The sequence below is a fragment of the Bos indicus x Bos taurus genome, chromosome 9 (genome assembly GCF_003369695.1).
Source record: "Bos indicus x Bos taurus breed Angus x Brahman F1 hybrid chromosome 9, Bos_hybrid_MaternalHap_v2.0, whole genome shotgun sequence".
Lineage (NCBI taxonomy): Eukaryota > Metazoa > Chordata > Mammalia > Artiodactyla > Bovidae > Bos > Bos indicus x Bos taurus.
In genome coordinates, this window is record NC_040084.1 from 81887889 (window position 1) to 81907065 (window position 19177).

Genomic DNA, 19177 nt, shown 5'->3' on the forward strand with positions numbered 1-19177 from the left:
GGCAAAACCATAGCCTTGACTAGACGAACCTTTGTTGGCAAAGTAATGTCTCTGCTTTTGAATATGCTATCTAGGTTGGTCATAACTTTCCTTCCAAGGAGTAAGCGTCTTTTATTTTCATGGCTGCAGTCACCACCTGCAGTGATTTTGGAGCCCCAAAAAATAAAGACTGACACTGTTGACACATCATAATCAGAGTCCTTAGTTTTTGTCAGGGAAGGGGCATTAAGCTTTCAGTCACGATCACACTCATCCTCAGTGTCTCCTTCTCTTCCGTCCATGTTTATAACATAAATAACCCCTCAGGTCAGAGACCTCCTGAGTCTCCCCTGAGCACAGAGGGGTTCCTGTCTATCATTTTCCTTTTCATCTACTGCCTTTCACATGGTTTCTCCTACAAAGCAATATAGATGGCTTTAAAAAAATTCTGAGTATAACTCAAAAAGGACTCATTTTCTTATTTGAAATATATATTGAATTACCTTTTCTTATTTGTTTAATAGGGTATTGCTATTTTAAATTATATGCTAGCTCTTAATAAACTAAAGCTATTAACCTTGTCATATTTGCTTTAAAAGTATCATCTTATTGATTTTTATCTTTTAGTTATTCTACTTTTAATATACAGCCATTTAAAATTTTTGTTTAACCACACGTGACTAGGTTTTTCCTTTTTGAGTTTTTTTTTAAAAAGCTGTCCTTATCCTCCAGAGAGTTGATGAATGTTCAACTCTATTTAGTTCCAAGTTCTCCCTATGTGTGTTAGTGTTAGTTCTCAGTCATGTCCATCTCTTTGCAACCCCACGGACTGTAGCTTGCCAAGCTCCTCTGTCCATGGAATTCTCCAGGCAAGAATACTGGAATAGGTTGTCATTCTCTTCTCCAGGGAATCTTTCAGACCCAGGAATCAAACCCAGATCTCCTGCATTGCAGGCAGATTCTTTATTGTCTGAACCGCTAGGGAAGCCCCAAGTTTTCCCTATGGTTTGATAAAAACAAAGCTTAGAAAGTGTTGGTAACGGTGGTAATAGTTTAGTCGCTAAGGTGTGTTCGACTCTTGGGTCCCATGGCCAATAGGCTGCCAGGCCCCTCTGCCCATGGGAAATGTTTGTAAAATGTCATTTAAAATCAATTTTAACGTATCTGGAATTTAGGTTGCTGTGTGGCATGAGGTGCATCATGTAGTATTGTCTAATTTTAGTACTACCTTATATCTATCTGTACTTTTGTGTTCTAGCTGAATTCTTTAACAACATCGAGAAGTAAAGTCTAGGTTAGATCTTGAGGATGTTATTTTTCTCCTCGGGTGTTTTGATTGATCTCTCTCTTGGGATAACACCTCTTTGGGGAATGGCACCCCTCTCCAGTACTCTTGCTGGGAAAATCCCATGGACGGAGGAGCCTGGTAGGCTGCAGTCCATGGGGTTGCGAAGAGTCGGACACGACTGAGCGACTTCACTTTCTCTTTTCACTTTCATGCATTGGAGAAGGAAATGGCAACCCACTCCAGTGTTCTTGCCTGGAGAATCCCAGGGAGGGGGAAGCCTGGTGGGCTGCTGTCTATGGGGTCACACAGAGTCGGACACAACTGAAGTGACTTAGCATAGCATAGCGTAAGCTTATATTTGAATCTTGAATGGCCTTGCTGCTTCTGCAATGGTACGGAGGCTCACTCAGGAAATCCTAGATTATGTGTATAGTATTAATAGAAAGGCCTTCCAGGTGGCTCAGTGGGTAAAAAATCTGCCTGTGATGCAGAAGATGCAGGAGACTTGGTTTTGATCCCTGGGTTGGTAAGATCCACTGGAGGGGGACATGGCAAGCCACTCCAGTATTCTTGCCTGGAGTATCCCATGGACAGAGGGGCCTGGTGGGCTGTAGTCCAGGAGGTCACAAAGAGTGGGACATGACCAAAGTGACTGAACATACATGTATGCATTAATAGAAGAATGCAGTATTTAATGAACATAGTTTTTTTTTCCTAAAAAAAGAAAAACCCTTCGAACTTTCTGTTTCAAATACCGACTGACCTGCCTAGTTCACCTTGACTCGGATACATGTGACCTTGCAGAATCACAATCTGTTGTATAACTGAAGAAACAGCACAGAATTCCTTGCCTTGTAGTGGTTGTTAAGGCATACAAGTGACTCTCACCAGTCATCCAACATTGCAGATTGAAAAAGACAATCTGGCGTAGGATGTTTAGTGATGCTAATGAGGAAAATACTATAAAGTTGAATGTCCTACAAACACAGATCAAATATAGCTGGAGGCCTGGAGTAATTTTTGGTCTTGAAAAAACAGAGGCTCTCTGAACAAGACACTGGTTGATAGATGCGAAAGCCAAGTAGGAGAACAGGTCCCAGTTTTTTCACTCCTTTGCTGTGATTACTCAACCTGTTAAGTACTTTCTTTGTATCTTTTTTCTTTTTCCTTAAAGTTAAGAAGAGGAACAACTGAGTTTCCTTTTATGATGTGCCAAAAAATTGGCCTGTTTAAAATTAAAATATGAAAAAAGATATTATTAAGAAATATTTCACATCTTTTTATTAAAATTGGTTCCTGAGTATACACAATTTTTTTTTCCAGCCTTCTTTTATATTTACTTAAAATGTATAGTTTGCCTTCTTAGACATACAAGTAAATACCTAGACATGTTTTCTGAGTGAAATTTTAATGTGTGGCATTAGTCTAATAAAAATTAATATTAGTGTCAGGTAGAAACAAACCTGTGGATACAGTTAAGAAATCAGTGGACTTGCTTTTTACCTGGCTATCCAGGACTGCCTATCAACTGGTGGAAGTCGTAGTTTATCAGATTGTAGGAGACAGATAAATGCAGACTGCAAGAGTCAACACCATCCTAATCACTCACTGTTTTTAATCTTGGTTTTAGGTCTCATTTAGGAATTGTAACCATTTTCAGTTATGACCGTTTTCACTGTCATCTTTTTTAAAAAATTATTTATTTATTTTTTATTTATTTTGGGTAGTACTGGGTCTTTTTTGCTGCACATCCTTTTTCTCTAGTTATGGTGTGTGGGTTTCTCATTGCAATGGTTTCTCTTGTTGCAGAGCACAGGCTCTGTAGCGCACAAGCTTCGGTAGTTTCGGCACATGGGCTCAGTAGTTGCAACTTCAGGCTTTAGAGCACAGGTTCAGCAGCTGTGGCACTCGAGCTTAGCAGCTCCATAGCATGTGGGATTTTCCTGGATTAGGGATCAAACTCGTGTTTCCTGCATTGGCAGGCGGATTCTTTACCACTGAGCCACCAGGAAAGCCTTTTCAGTGTCATCTTTGAGTTTTCAGAGGAGGACCATTTTTCAGAAGTTCAATATAGAAATCTGATGAAAGTGTCAAGGAAACTACCCTAATTCATGAGTCGGATGCTCTTTGACCATTGGCAAGCAGTAGACAGCAATTATTAAATGGTAGCTGTCAAAGAGTAAAGGACTTGAACCCAGGGACTAATGGCGTATCCCTGAGAGCACTTTACTGTTTAGAAAGCTCTGATTAGAGGATACAGAAAATACTACACCAGGATAAATAATTGTCCACCTAAGTTAGAACCTGTCTGAGTTTAGCATGGTAGGACCTATCGTCTTATGTAGGGCATTCATATTGTGTTTTATTGTTCTCAAAGATTAAGATTATATACTGAATTGCCTGGATATTATTTTAATTAAACGTCCCATTGCATTTTCAACTTATGTTACAAATACATGTTTCACCCTTATTTACTTTTTCACCAGCAAGGCCCAGAAGTGATTAATCTAATTGTGAAATTAAAAAAAAAAAAAGGAGTGTAATAATAATGGTATTATTATTATTAATAATAACAATGGTATTAAAATTTTTATTTCATACAGAATTTCATGATTTGCAGCATATTCTCATTTCTTCAATAACTTTGGAAAGGAGTTGTTATGCTTTCCTATTTTCTAAATGAGTTTAGTGGTGTAAGTCTTAAAGAAAAACCTTTCAAGCATTAACAGCTTATTTAAGCCTTTTAACAGCAGGCTATGGAGAGATTATTAATGGTTTCCATAGCAGTGCAGGGAAACTTTTAAAAAATTAAAGCAAGTTTTAAAATTTCTGTTTATGGTATTGAATTTCTCCACAAAATAATGTTGATTTTTAAAAAAGTTTTTTATTTACTGCTGTTCATTGTGGGGATATTCTAAGAGATGTGTATTGCTATTATTGATGTCTATACAGGCAGTCCCTATTCAACAGAGAACAAGTCAGCTCGGTTCTGGAATTAGATCACCACCCCTTCCCACAGATTATCTGGTTGAAATTAACAAAGTTTTACTTTCCATGGATGATGTTGAATTATCACTTAATGCTCCAGAGCTAAGCTCTGTTGTCTATGAAGAATTCTCGTTTCAGGAAGATTCTCTGAAGGTAAATATCCAGAGAGTACATTTGAATACCTGCAGTTAACATAGAAATAAAGCAAGGAATTTGTCACTGTGCCTACTTAAATGGTCTTTAGCCTTTTACATTTGTGCCAAGGAATCAATAATATGTATGAAAAACAAACTTTTCCTATACTGCCAATGAAATGCTGTCAAAAATTTTAATTTATTAATAGTTGGTATCGATTTTTACATTTACACAGTTTTTTTGGCAACATCAGAGATATTTTAAAATCAAACACATGTACAAATTATATTCCTGTACTGGAAACTTGATTGTCATTTGATGTAAAATGTCAGCATTTATCTTACCACCTAGAACGAACAATTTGATTGTCTAGTGGTTGGAAATGGAATGTCATGTTGATTGTAAGTTAATTAGGGGTCTGAAAGTTTTCAGGTAATTTGCAAAAACTATTTGATATCATCAAGACTCATATATTTTGATTGCATTTTTGTATCATGTCATAATAAACGCTGATAGAGTTGATAGGTTTATCTGGTAACTCAGTTTTGTCATTTAAATTAGCATTATTAGATGTTTGAAAGTATATGTAATTTCTAGCTTTAAAACACTTCATTACCTTTACAGAATATTATTAAAGCTTTTTATGTCCTGTACAAATGCCACTTTGAACATCACAAGATGTTTTTCCCTGCTGTTAGAATATTATGTAGCATGCCTCATGCATTGGCCTGTACTGGATATTATTTTTTTTTTAAAGTTTCCAGTTTTGAGGAGCAGAAATTATGTCTCATTATTTTTAAGTAATTTGTTCAATATAAATTTTTAGTCTCTTGTGATTCCATTCTTATATCTCTTTGCTGGCTTTTGTTAATTTATGAAAATATCTTTGTAGAATATCAAAGATCAATTGGACAAACTCGGAGAGCAGATTGCAGTCATTCATGAAAAACAACCGGATGTTATCCTCGAAGCTTCTGGACCTGAAGCCATTCAGATTCGGGATACACTTACTCAGTTGAATGCAAAATGGGATAGAATTAATAGAATGTACAATGATCGTAAAGGGTATGTGCAAATTAAAATAATATTTAATTGTTTAAAAGACCTGTAAATTCATATGTACTTTATTTTTATTGAAGCATAGTTGAGTTACAATATTATATGTTTCAGGTGAACAACATGGTGATTCAATATTTTTACATATTATGTAAGATACAAATTATTACAATATTATAGACTATATTCCCTGTTCAGTTCAGTTCAGTTCAGTCACTCAGTCATGTCCGACTCTTTGCAACCCCATGAATCGCAGCACACCAGGTCTCCCTGTCCATCACCAACTCCCAGAGTTTACCCAAACTCACGTCCATCGACTTGGTGATTCCATCCAGCCATCTTATCCTCTGTCGTCCCCTTCTCCTCCTGCCCCCAATCCCTCACAGCATCAGGGTCTTTTCCAATGAGTCAACTCTTTGCATGAGGTGGCCAAAGTATTGGAGTTTCAGCTTTAGCATCAGTCCTTCCAGTGAACACCCAGGACTGATCTCCTGTGCTGTGTGTTAAATCTCTGTAACATGTTTATTTTATACCAGTAGTTTGTTCCCCTTAATCCTTCCTTACCTGTGTCACTCATTCCACTTACCCTTTTCTCCTCTGGTGATAACTAGTTTGTTGTCTGTATCTGTGTGTCTTTTTCTGTTTTATTATATTTGTTTCTTTTGTTTTTATATTCTACATATAAGTAAAAACATATAGTATTTGTCTTTCTCTGACCTATTTCACTTAGCATATACTCTTTTGGTTTATCCATGTTGTTGCTAATGACAAGGTTTCATTCTTTCTACAGCTAAGTGCATATATATATATGCATATACATATACATATTTGTGTATATATATACACACACACACACCCTTCTTTATCCATTCGTGTGTTGATGTATATTTAAGTTGCTTCTGTATCTTGGCTATTGTAAGCTATTATGAACATGAAGGTGCAGATATCTTTTCAAGTTAGTTTTCATTTTCTTTGGATGTATTCTCAGAGGTTAAATTGCTGGATTGTAGAGTAGTTATATTTTTAATTTTTTGAGGATCCTCTTTACTGTTTTCCTTAGTGATTGTACAAATTTACATTCCTACCACTAGTGGACAAGGATTCTCTTTTCTCCACATCCAAACTAGCACTTGCTATTTCTTGCCTTTTTGATGATGCTCTTTCTAACAGGTGGGAGGTGATATTTCACTGTGGTTTTAATTTGCATTTTCCTAATGACACTAGTTGGGCATCTTTTAGTGAACCTGTTGGCCTTTCATATATGTTCTATAGAGAAATGTCTCTTCAGCCTCTGCCCATTTTTTAATTGGATTGTTTGATTTTTTGATATTGAGTTGTGTGAGTTTTTTACATATTTTGGGTATGAACCCCTTGTCAGATGTCATTTGCAAGTAACTTCTTCTTAGGTGGCAGGTTGCCCTTTCATTTTGTTGACAGCTTCCTTTGCTGTGCAAGAGCTTTTTAGTTTGATGTAGTCCCATTTGTATGGTTTTGCTTTTGTGGTCCTTGTCTGAGGAGACACATCCCCCCAAATACTGCTAAGACCTAAGTCAAAAAGCATATTGCTTATATTTTCTTTTAGGAGCTTTATGGCTGGCTTCAGGTCTTATACTTGTCTTTAATCCATTTTGAGTTTACTTTTGAATATAGTGTGAGAAAATGGTCGAGTTTCTTTTTTTTTTTTTAACATGTAGCTGTCCAGTTTCCTCAACACTGCTTACTGAAGAGATTGATACTATATATGGAAAATTCTAAAAACTCCATCTAAAACTACTAGAACTAATAAATATAGTAACGTTGCAGGATACAAAATTAACATCCAGAAATCTGTTGCATTTCTATACACTAATAACAAATTCTCAGGAAGAGAACTTTAAGAAAAAAATCCTATTTACAAATGCATCAAAGTGAATAGAAGACCCAAGTATAAATTTAACCAAGGAGGTGAAAGACTTGTACTCTGGAAACTATATGACACTAATAAAAGAAACTGAAGACAACAAATAAATGGAAAGATATATTGTGCTCATGGATTAGAAGTTAATATTGTTAAAGTGTATGTACAAATAAATGGAAAGATATATTGTGCTCATGGATTGGAAGAGTTAATATTGTTAAAGTGTACATGCTAATCATGGCAAACTACAGATTCAATATAATCCCTATCAAAGCTTCCATCACCAGTCACATCCACAACTGGGCATTGTTTCTGCTTTGGCTCCATCTCTTCATTCTTTCTGGAGTTATTTCTATACTCTTCTCCAGTAGCGTATTGGGCACCTACTGACCTGGGGAGTTCATCTTTCAGTGTCATATGTTTTTGCCTTTTCATACTGTTCATGGGGTTCTCGAGGCAAGAATTGGTCTGCCATTCCCTTTTCCAGTGGACCACATTTTGTCAGAACTCTCACCATGGTCTGTCTTGTTGGGTTGCCCTACATGGCATGTCTCATAGTTTCATTGAGTTAGACAAGGCTGTGGTCCATGTGATCAGTTTGATTAGTTTTCTGTGATTGTGGTTTTCATTTTGTCTGCCCTCTGAGGGATAAGGATAAGAGGCCTATGGAAGCTTCCTGATGCGAGAGACTGACTGTGGGGGAAACTGGGTCTTGTTCTGATGGGTGGGGCCACACTTAGTAAATCTTTAATCCAATTTGCTATTGATGGTCAAGGCTGTGATCCCTCCCTGTTGTTTGACCTGAGACCAAACTATGGTGGAGGTAATGAAGATAACGGCGACCTCCTTCAAAAGGTCCAGTGCACACACTGCCACACTCAGTGCCCCCGACCCTGCAGCAGGCCACCACCGACCTATGCCTCCGCCGGAGACTCCTGGACACTCATGGGCAAGTATAGGTCAGTCTCTTGTGAGGTCACTGCTCCTTTTTCCTGGATCCTGCTGTGCACAAGATTTTGTTTGTGCCTTCCAAGAATCTGTTTCCCCAGTCCTATGTAAATTCTGGTGGCTCTCTGGTGGGATTAATGGTGACCTTCTCCAAGAGGGCTTATGCCACACCCAGGTCTGCTGCACCCAGAGCCCCAACCCCTGCAGCAGGCCACTGCTGACCTGTACCTCCACAGGAGACACTCAAACACTCAAAGGCAGGTCTGGCTCAGTCTCTGTGGGGTCTCCTGGTGTGCACAAGTTTTGTTTGAGCCCTTCAAGAATCTCTGGTGGGTATGGGGTTTGATTCTAAACATGATTTTGCCCCTCCTACCGTCTTGCTGGGGCTTCTCCTTTACCCTTGGTTGTGGGGTATCTTTTTTTGGTGGGATCCAACATTCTCCTATTGATGATTGTTCAGCAGTGAGTTGTAATTTTGGAGTTCTCTCAGAAGAAGATGAGTGCATATCCTTCTACTCCACCATCTTGTGGAGAGCTGTAAAGAACAATATTGCATAGGATCCTGGAATGTCAGGTCCATGAATCAAGGCAAACTGGAAGTGGTCAAACAGGAGATGGCAAGAGTGAACACTGACATTTTAGGAATCAGTGAACTAAATGGACTGGAACTGGCGGATTTAACTCAGATGACCATTATATCTACTGCTGTGAGCAAGAATCCCTTAGAAGAAATGGAGTAGCCCTCATAGTCAGAAAAAAGAGTCTGAAATGCAATTCTTGGGTGCAATCTCAAAAACAACAGAATGATCTGTGTTCGTTTCCGAGGCAAACGGTTCAATATCACAATAATCCAGGTCTATGCCCCAGCCAGTAATGCTGAAGAAGCTGAAGTTGAACAGTTCTATGAAGACCTACAAGAACTTCTTAAACTAACACCCAAAAAAGATGTCCTTTTCACTATATGGGACTAGAATGCAAAAGTAGAAAGTCAAGAGATACCTGGAGTAATAGGCAAGTTTGGCCTTGGAGTACAAAATGAAGCAGGGCAAAGGCTTATAGAGTTTTGCCAAGAGAATGCACTGGTCATAACAAACATCCCCTTCCAAGAACACAAGAGAAGACTCTACACATGGACATCACCAGATGGTTAATACCAAAATCAGACTGATTATATTCTTTGCAGCCAAAGAAGGAGAAGCTTTATTCAGTCAGCAAAAACAAGACCGGGAGCTGACTGCGGCTCAGATCATGAGCTCCTTATTGCCAAATTCAGCCTTAAATTGAAGAAAGTAGGGAAAACCACTAGACCATTCAGGTATGACCTAAATCAAATTCCTTACTATTAATCAGTGGAAGTGGCAAACAGATTCAAGGGATTAGATCTGATAGACAGAATCCCTGAAGAACTATGGGCAGAGGTTCATGATACTGTACAGGAGGCAGTGATCATGACCATCCCCAAGAAAAAGAAATGCAAAAAGGCAAAATGGTTGTCTGAGAAGGCCTTACAAATAGCTGAGAAAAGAAAAACACTGAAAGGCAAAGGAGAAAAGAAAAGATATACCTATCTGAATGCAAAATGCCAAAGAATAGCAAGGAGAGGTAAGAAAGCCTTCCTCAGTGATCAATGCAAAGAAATAGAGGAAAACAACAGAATGGGAAAGACTAGAGATCTCTTCAAGAAAATTAGACATACCAAGGGAACATTTCATGCAAAGATGGGTACAAGAAAGGACAAAAACAATATAGACCTAACAGAAGCAGAATATTAAGAAGAGGTGACAAGAATACACAGAACTATACAAAAGAGATCTTTATGACCAGATAATCATGATGGTGTGATCACTTACCTATAGCCAGACATCCTGGAATGTGAAGTCAAGTGGGCCTCAGGAAGCATCACTAAGAACAAAGCTAGTGGAGGTGATGGAATTCCAGTTGAGCTATTTCAAATCCTAAAAGATGATGCTGTGAAAGTGCTGCACTCAGTATGCCAGCAAATTTGGAAAACACAGAAATAGCCACAGAACTAGAAAAGGTCAGTTTTCATTCCAGTCCCAAAAAAGGCAATGCCAAAGAATGCTCAAACTACCACACAATTGCACTCATCTCACACGCTAGCAAAGTAATGCTGAAAATTCTCCAAGCCGGACTTTAACAGTACATGAATGGAGAACTTCCAGATGTTCAAGCTGGATTTAAAAAAGGCAGAGGAACCAGAGATCAAATTGCCAACATCTGTTGGATCACTGAAAAGGCAAGAGAGTTCCAGAAAAATATCTTCTTCTGCTTTATCGACTATGCCAAAGCCTTTGACTGTGTGGATCACAACAAACTGTGGAAAATTCTTAAAGAGATGGGAATACCAGATCGCCTTACCTGCCTCCTGAAAAATCTGTATGAAGGTCAAGAAACAACATTACAACTGAACATGGAACAGCAGACTGATTCCAGATCAGAGTATGTCAGGGCTGTATATTGTACCCTTCTTATTTAACTTATATGCAGAGTACATCATGTCAAATGCCAGGCTGGATGAAGCACAAGGTGGAATCAAGATTGCTGGGAGAAATATCAATAACCTCAAATGCACAGATGACACCACCCATATGGCAGATAGCAAAGAAGAACTAAAGAGCCTCTTGATGAAAGTGAAAGAGGAGAGTGAAAATGTTGGTGTAAAACTCAACATTCAGAAAGCTAAGATCATGGCATCTGGTCCCATCAGTTCATGGCAAATAGATGGGGAAACAATGGAAACAGTAAGAGAGGTTATTTTCTTGGGCTCAAAAATTCACTGCAAATGGTGATTGCTGGCATGAAATTGAAAGACACTTCCTCCTTTATGACCAACCTACACAGCATATCAAAAAGCAGAGACATTACTTTGCCAACAAATGTCTGTCTAGTAAAGCTATGGTTTTTCCAGTAGTCATGTATGGATGTGAGAGTTGGAATATAAAGAAGGCTGAGTGCTGAAGAATTGATGCTTTTGAACTGTGGTGTTGGAGAAGACTTTTGAGAGTCCCTTGGACTGCAAGGAGATCCAACCAGTCCATCCTAAAGGAAATCAACACTGGAGATTCATTGGAAGTACTGATGCTGAAACTGAAGCTCTAATACTTTGGCTCCCTGGTGCAAAGAACTGACTCCTTGGAAAAGACCCCAATGCTGGGAAAGATTGAAGGGAGGAGGAGAAGGGGACAACAGAAGATGAGATGGTTGGATGGCATCACCGACTCGATGGACGTGAGTTTGAGCAAGCTCCGGGATTTGGTGATGCACAGGGAAGCCTGGGCTGCTACAGTCACGGGGTTGCAAAGAGTTGGACACGACTGAGCGACTAAACTGAACTGAACTATCAAAACACGTATGCTGTTTTTCACAGAACAGATTTGGTGTTTCTATACACCAACTCTTTTGAAAAATTCTTTGCCATGATCACTATGGTTCCTTATAAAGTAGGACCTTGTTGATTATCCGTTCTGTGTGTAGTAATGTGCATCTGCTAATCCCAAACTCTTAATGTGTCCCTCCACTATCTCTCCTTCCTCTTGGCAAACACAAGTCCGTTCTCTATGTCTGTATACACCACCAGCTCTTTAGTAGCAAGAGTAGAGGCCGTGCATATCTACGTCTTGAACCCTTCCCAGCTGACATTTTTTGTGGAGCCTGAGTTAAGAAATACTTATCTGTTCTATTTTGCTTTATTTTTCTTAAATGAGCAGCCAATTTTTTCTATACATTTTGCTGAATAATCCAGCTCTCCATTATCGTTGGTGATACTTCCTTTATCATAAACTTAAAGGAATTTGTACTTTATATTTATTTAATTTTGCTAATTCTGCCTTATCACACCATCAATTTTAATCTAATACCATAGCATTTTCATTTTTAAAGCATTATAAATTTTTTTAATCCATCACAGTAAGTTTTCTCTAATTATTCTAACATTAAAATTCATGCTCTTTTTCTACATTTATTCTTCCAGTAAAATTTTAGTCATTTCAATCAATTTTAGAAAAAATGGTCAATTTGAAATGTATTCTTTCATTCATTTGGATCCTTTCTGTGTCTTCAGTAAGGTTTTGAAGATTTATCTACATAAGCGTCTGCCTGCAATGTGGGAGACCTGAGTTCTATCCCTGGGTCGGAAAGATCCCCTGGAGAAGGAAATGGCAACCCACTCCAGTATTCTTGCCCGGAGAATCCCATGGATGGTGGAGCCTGGTGGGCCACAGTCCACGGGGTCGCAAAGAGTCGGACACGACTCAGCGAATAGTCTTCTAGTCTCTTCTCTCTAGGACTATCACTTGGTAGTTTTGTCCTTTTTTTCTTCGTTTTGTAGAATTGATGTATAGTAACTTCTGCATATTTTGCACTGTGTATATTTGTTTGTGTGTGTGTACACCTTGGTATATGGGTATAAAATTTATTTTCTTAGCCTTTCTTATGGCACATCAGTATATATGATTTTGTTTCTTCTTTTTTCAGTTACCCTATTTGCATATATGCATCTGGCTAATGTGGCAGAATTTCAAGGACGTTGTGGATTATGTTGATTGCCAATATTCATGCCATTTTTGTGATTATAAAAAATTTAGCTTATAAATTTTAACTTATAAAAATAGTTCTTTCCTAGATATTTTTTTAATTGAGCACAGAGCAGTGTTCTTTTATGTTAGAAAGTTCTTCTCTACCACGTTTTTATTTTATTATTTTGTTTTCTGTGCTTAATAGATTTCAGTTGCTGGGAGGTTGTCTCTCTTATTTGGTTTGGCCCAGCACTTGGATGCATTAGTTTTTACGTTCTTATTCATACCTCTAATTTTTGTTTTGCTTTCCTTTTCCAACCTTGGTAACCTATCCTAAAATGTTTATTTCCCCCCCCCTTTCCTGTATGTCTAGTTTTATAGGCAATACTTGAGTACTCCTTTCTATTCTGTTCTTTTCGTAGAACGTCAAGGCAGTGGCAAATACCCTGTGCTTACATTGGTTTCAGTTATAGGTGATAATCACAGCTGGTGACCACCAAGTCCATTTGTCCACAAGAGGTCTCTATGCTGTTTTGCCTATGAATTTTTTTTTAGTATTATTGGTCTGTGGCAAAAGATAAATACCTTGAAAATAATCAGATATCTTTCTTTGAGAACTCCTTTATGCCTCCTTTGCAATAATATGTGTTTGGGAGGGAATATATCAAGTTGGAATATTAGAGACAGTAAACTTACATGCTTCTGTTTCAAATACAAACCATAGATGGGGTAAGACTTATACTTTGAGTCCTGTGAGTTTCTGGAAGCCCATAGTCCTTCACAATTCCCTGCTGCCTCCCATATAAGCTGGCTGGATTAGAGAGTATGAGATAGTTCTTTGTATCCCATCTGAACATGGATCTCTCTGTCATTTTTTTTTAATATAAAATCCGCAAGTATGATGCTTAGATTTATTTGGAATTTATGTTCTGTTTTGATGGTAATTATCTTTACTAAGTTTAACATTTCTATTCTCAGTCTTTAGATCTTTGGAACAGCCTTTCTAGCAATATTTTCTATTCACACTGCACCATCTCAGAAGTCAGAATTTATGTTTGCTATGTTTTTACAAATCATAGTGAAGATTATCTTAATATTTTCTCATCATGTTTTGTTTGAAGTGCTCTTATTTTTGACATGCCCAATAGAATGTTGTTTCCTTGTGGGCACTCAGCAAATATTAACTGAATTTTCAAAATGATTTTCATGGAAGAAGGAAACATAAACATTATTTAGCAGTTAGCAATGTTAGGGACCATTTTATTGCTTTTTAAAATATTATTATTACCTTTTTATTACAAACTATTTTGTATTGTCACTAAAATTTCTGAGATCTCTTCTAAACTTCTCCTGGTACTACTACTCTAAATAAAAAGGTAGACAGAAATGACATAGGGTCCCAAGCCAAGAAGGCTTTTCCACCTCATATTTATTTTATTTTGTCCCAGATACGACAAGCACTGGAGTCTGACTTTGTCTCATTTCTAACGAGTTAGGTTTGAATAGAAGTCTTAGTAGTCTTTGTCTCATTGCCTAACCTGAGCTTTGCAGCTTCTGCCATCTTGCTGTGTTCTGATCAGTGAGACACACCAGGTTAGTTACCGCACAGAGTATACATTAGTCTACTGCTGCTGCTGCTAAGTCTAGCGCAGCCATAATAAGATACTGCAGATGGCCTAAACAACAGATATTTATTTTCTCTCGGTTCTGGAGGCTGCAAGTCCAGGATCAAGGTACTAGCAGAGCTCAGTTTCTGGTGCGGCTTGTCTTCCTGGCTTGCAGATGGCCACCTTCTTGCTGTGTCCTTACATGTCTTTCCTCTGTGCTCTTGCAGAGAGAGAGACAGACAGACAGACAGTAGCAGAGACAGAAAGAGACACACAGAAAGAGATTTCTTATGTCTCTTTCTCTAATTAGGCCAACAGTCCTGTGGGATTAGTGACCGATACGACCTCATTTGGACTTCCCTGGTGGCTCAGATGGTAAAGAATACACCTGCAATGCAGGAGATATGGGTTCAATCCCTGGGTCAGGAAGATCCCCCCCGGAGAAGCAAATGGCAACCCACTCCAGTATTCTTGCCTGGGAATTCCCATGGCCAGAAGAGCCTGCTGGGCCACAGTCCCGGGGTCACAAAGAGTTGGACATGACTGAGAAAGTAACACTTATGATCTCATTTAACCTTAATTACCTCCCTAAACACCCTGTCTCCAAATATAGTCATGTTAAGGGTTAGGGCTTCAACATATGGATTTTGGTGGGGTACACAATTCAGTCTGTAGCACAGAGTTAATAGACTGCAAGGAAATTTTGAAGTGTTTTGGCCTTTAGCTTTTGTTCTAGCTGGGAACTAAGTGTTTTGGAAATAAAATACCCTAATTTTTTCCTAAGAGAATAAAGTAATTAATCATATTTTGCATTTCATGATATCTGAAATGTTAAGTGTTCAAAGTTGGGTGGATTAACATGCCTAAAGCTAATCTATCTTGATTTTCACAGCCAGAGATGCCTCTCTATTTAGTTAGAAAGCTGCCTAATGTGTGTGTCTGTGTGCATGAATGTGAGGGGGGAGGTATATGCAGATTGCTTGACTCTTGGTATGATGCATGTTTCTCTAAGAGGAATCATTAACAGTAATCCATTACGAAAACTGGGCTTACAGAGCAGTGAGCTGTGAATTCACTCATTTTGAAGCTTTCGGTTTAAATGAGATTTAAATTTCCTTCTTATAAAATCGCTTCTAGACGGTCCTGGAAAGTTTGGAAACCTATTTTGTTTGTTGTCCCTTAGTTATTTTGATAGGGCTGTGGAGGAATGGAGACAGTTCCACTGTGACCTTAATGACCTCACACACTGGATAACAGAAGCTGAAGAGTTACTGGCTGGTACTTTTGCTCCGGATGGTGGCCTGGACTTAGAGAAGGCCAGGATACATCAGCAGGTGAGTGCTTTCTGTAAAAGGCTGGGGATGTGCTGAAAACTTGGCTTATTTAGTATGCACCATTTAAGACAGGTTTTAAAAGGAGGGGCCTACAGTATTAATTTTTCAGGGGTATACAGACAATCTGTCATTTTTGTTCCAGTTCTAGTTTTCAGTTTTAAAAGTCTAAGAAAAAAAGTCTTTCAATTTAAATTAGGAATTTAAAGAAATTTAAATAAAAATACTTTTTAGTGAAAAATATGAAAACAATTTTATTTTTATATTCAAAACTTATAAAATTTTATACTCAAGACTCTATCAAGGACAAAAAGATATCTGTATACCTCACCTTTATTTTCTATAGTTAAACACTTAGAGATCTTACTTTTCTTTTTATCATTGATCATTATTATAAAAGTAAATTATTTTTGAGTTATATCAGGGCAGCTGCTCATGTAAGTCTAATTCAGTCTTGGGAAAATACAACACAATAGCTAAATCAGTTCTGCTGACAGTAATAGGACTTTAGAAATCATGGTTAAAATTTCAATTTACCCTTGTTGAGAATATTTTCTCTGTTATTAATTTTTAAAAATATATTTAATGTAGAAGGTTTATGAGGAGTTAGAGAATGCTTTTATTTTCTCATCAATATGTTAATACATTTTTCTTATTTTTAGGGTCGTAGAGAAGTAGTTAAATTTGACTTTAAAATATCCTTTCTTAATCCATTGCTTAAAAATTTACAGACCAGTGAAGCAATGTCTCAATAAAATGCACATTGAGATTTACTTACATATGGTAGGACATAATAAAATATGAGAGTAGAGGGTTTAAACAGTTTTTTAAGAGACACTTTCAAGCCCGTGTTTAGAGGACAAGGAATTCACTTTAATCAAGCATGATTGATGCTTATGTGTCAATATAAAAAGCTGTTATTTATTTTATGTTATTAGGCTGTTCTCTTTCACTGTATTTTGCCTGATGACATTCATAAGAGTGGGTTAGATTTCAAAGTAGATTTCATTTAATCTGTTGATTGAAATGTAATTAAAGTGTTAAAAATGTCTTTTTCGTATACATAAAGTATCTTTCCAGGGCTTTGTTTCTCTAACACTTATATCGACACCACTCCGTGAAAATGGATTCACTGCCTCAGAACAGTTTAATTTAGCAGTGGAGTTAATCTTGAGTGGTTCTCTGTTACAGGAACTCGAGGAGGGGATCAGCAGCCACCAGCCGAGTTTTGCAGCACTAAACAGAACGGGGGATGGGATTATACAGAAACTCTCCCCGACAGATGGAAGCTTCTTGAAGGACAAGCTGGCAGGTTTAAACCAACGCTGGGGTGCAATCGCTGCAGAAGTGAAGGATCGGCGACCAAGGTGATTAAGCCGTGATAACTCAAGGGCACGGGGTGAGGGTATTTGGGCAGAACCTTTTGAGATACAAGATGATGAGTTCCAAGTTCTTTCTATCATTTGATACTAGGGGGAGGGTATGGCTACTCCAGTATTCTTGCCTGGAGAATTCCATGGACCAAGGATCCTGGTGGGCTATAGTCCTTGGGGTTGCAGAGTCAGACACGACTGAGTGACTAACATTTTCACTTTTTGCTCTCACATTACAAGAGTTTTGTTGGCGTTTAAGACTTCCACTGTCCACGTTCTGTATTTTTGTGTTTTTCTATGTTTAAAAGGCCCACCATAGTCTAACTTTTCTACTCAGATATGTCAAAAAATCTTCATTCCTCTTTTTTTCTCACTGTTTATTATGACACAGCGACTTTGTGACAGGAATTTGAAGTAGGTGGAGGGACACTCTGGAATTTCTGGCTGAAGAAGGGGGTTTCAGGGCAAGCTTCTCCCTCCCTCTCTTCCTGACAGGGTCTTTGGGTCTTGATGAGGAATCTGTCTCACTGAGGAATTCCTGGTGTCTAAGGGTGCCCTGTGTCTTTCTACGTCAGTGCTGTGTACATAATGCAGTTCCTCATCTATATGACATAGTAAATATAACTTATTATTGTGTTTTTATGTCAGATTATGTTGCATTGCCCCACATATTAATACTAGGGTGTCTTCTGGTTGCAAACATGTTTGATGACCAATGAATATAATACTCAACATTGCACATATTATTTCATGTATTACTTTACCCTTATTTGAAATTATGTTTGAGACATTCAGGATTTAATGGATGATTCCTATTTTGCTTAATACATTTCACCTTGAGAGGGTGAGTTAATGGTAGTTTTCTTTTAAAATCTCCAAGATATTTTTTTCTGATAATTTTAACTCTGTAGATGATATATTATTTTAGTGATAAACTATTGTTTTGTTCAAGGCCAATCTAATACTTTATCAAGTTCAGTATTATAGCGTAACATAAAATATTGAACTTTGAGTATTTGGCTTGTGGCTACTTTTTAAAGGTTTATTCTCTTTTATTGTAAAAATAATACATGCTTGTTGCAAAAAGAGCTTTTGCCTACTTTAGAAAAATTTTTTATTTGTTTATTTATTTAAAATTTTTGGTTGTGCTGGGTCTTTGTTGTTCCTTGGCCAACTTTTCTCTAGCTGCAGCAAGCAGGGGCTACTCTCTAGTCGTAATGTGCAGGCTTTTTATTGTGGTGGCTTCTCTTGTTGCGGAGCACAGGCTCTAAGGACACACGGGCTTCAGTATTTGTGACTCGTGGGCTTCAGAGTGAGAGCTCAGTATTTGTGGCACGTGTACTTAGCTGCTCCATGGCATGTGGGATCTTCCTGGGCAATGGATGGAACTCATGTTCCCTGCATTGGCAGGTGGATTCTTTACCGCTGGACCACCAGGGCAGACCTGGCAACTGTTTATAAGCTAACATCATCTTTTATTTCGTGTGGTTTGGTAAAAGTCAAGTCATAGTTTGTGTGTCTTGACTGAGAGGTTGCCATGTGGCAAAGACAGGATTTGACCTCATTTAATCCAACAACACAAGAGAAGACTCTACACATGGACATCACCAGATGGTCAACACTGAAATTAGATTGATTATATTCTTTGCAACCAAAGGTGGAGAAGATCTATACAGTCAGCCAAAATAAGACTGCAAGCTGACTATGGCTCAGATCATGAACTCCTCATTGCCAAATTCAGACTTAAATTGAAGAAAGTAGGGAAAACCACTAGACCATTCAGGTATGACCTAAATCAAGTTCCTTAAGATTATACAGTGGAAGTGAGAAATAGATTTAAGGGACTAGATCTGATAGAGTGCCTGAAGAACTATGGAATGAGGTTTGTGACATTGTACAGGAGACAGGGATTAAGACCATACCCATGGAAGAGAAATGCAAAAAAGCAAAATGGCTGTCTGGGGAGGCCTTATAAGTACTCGTGAAAAGAAGAGAAGTGAAAAGCAAAGGAGAAAAGGAAAGATATAAGCATCTGAATGC

The 19177-nt window shown here is 38.0% G+C and overlaps 1 protein-coding gene across 1 annotated transcript in view; it reads left to right on the forward strand.

The window, feature by feature from the left end:
* The window catches only part of UTRN (utrophin), a 557360-nt gene that overhangs the window by 226816 nt on the left and 311367 nt on the right, over positions 1–19177 (forward strand). Inside the window, 4 exon segments of the mRNA XM_027551766.1 lie at positions 4220–4408; positions 5283–5455; positions 15617–15767; positions 16956–17131. Coding sequence (XP_027407567.1) covers positions 4220–4408; positions 5283–5455; positions 15617–15767; positions 16956–17131 — 689 coding nt within the window.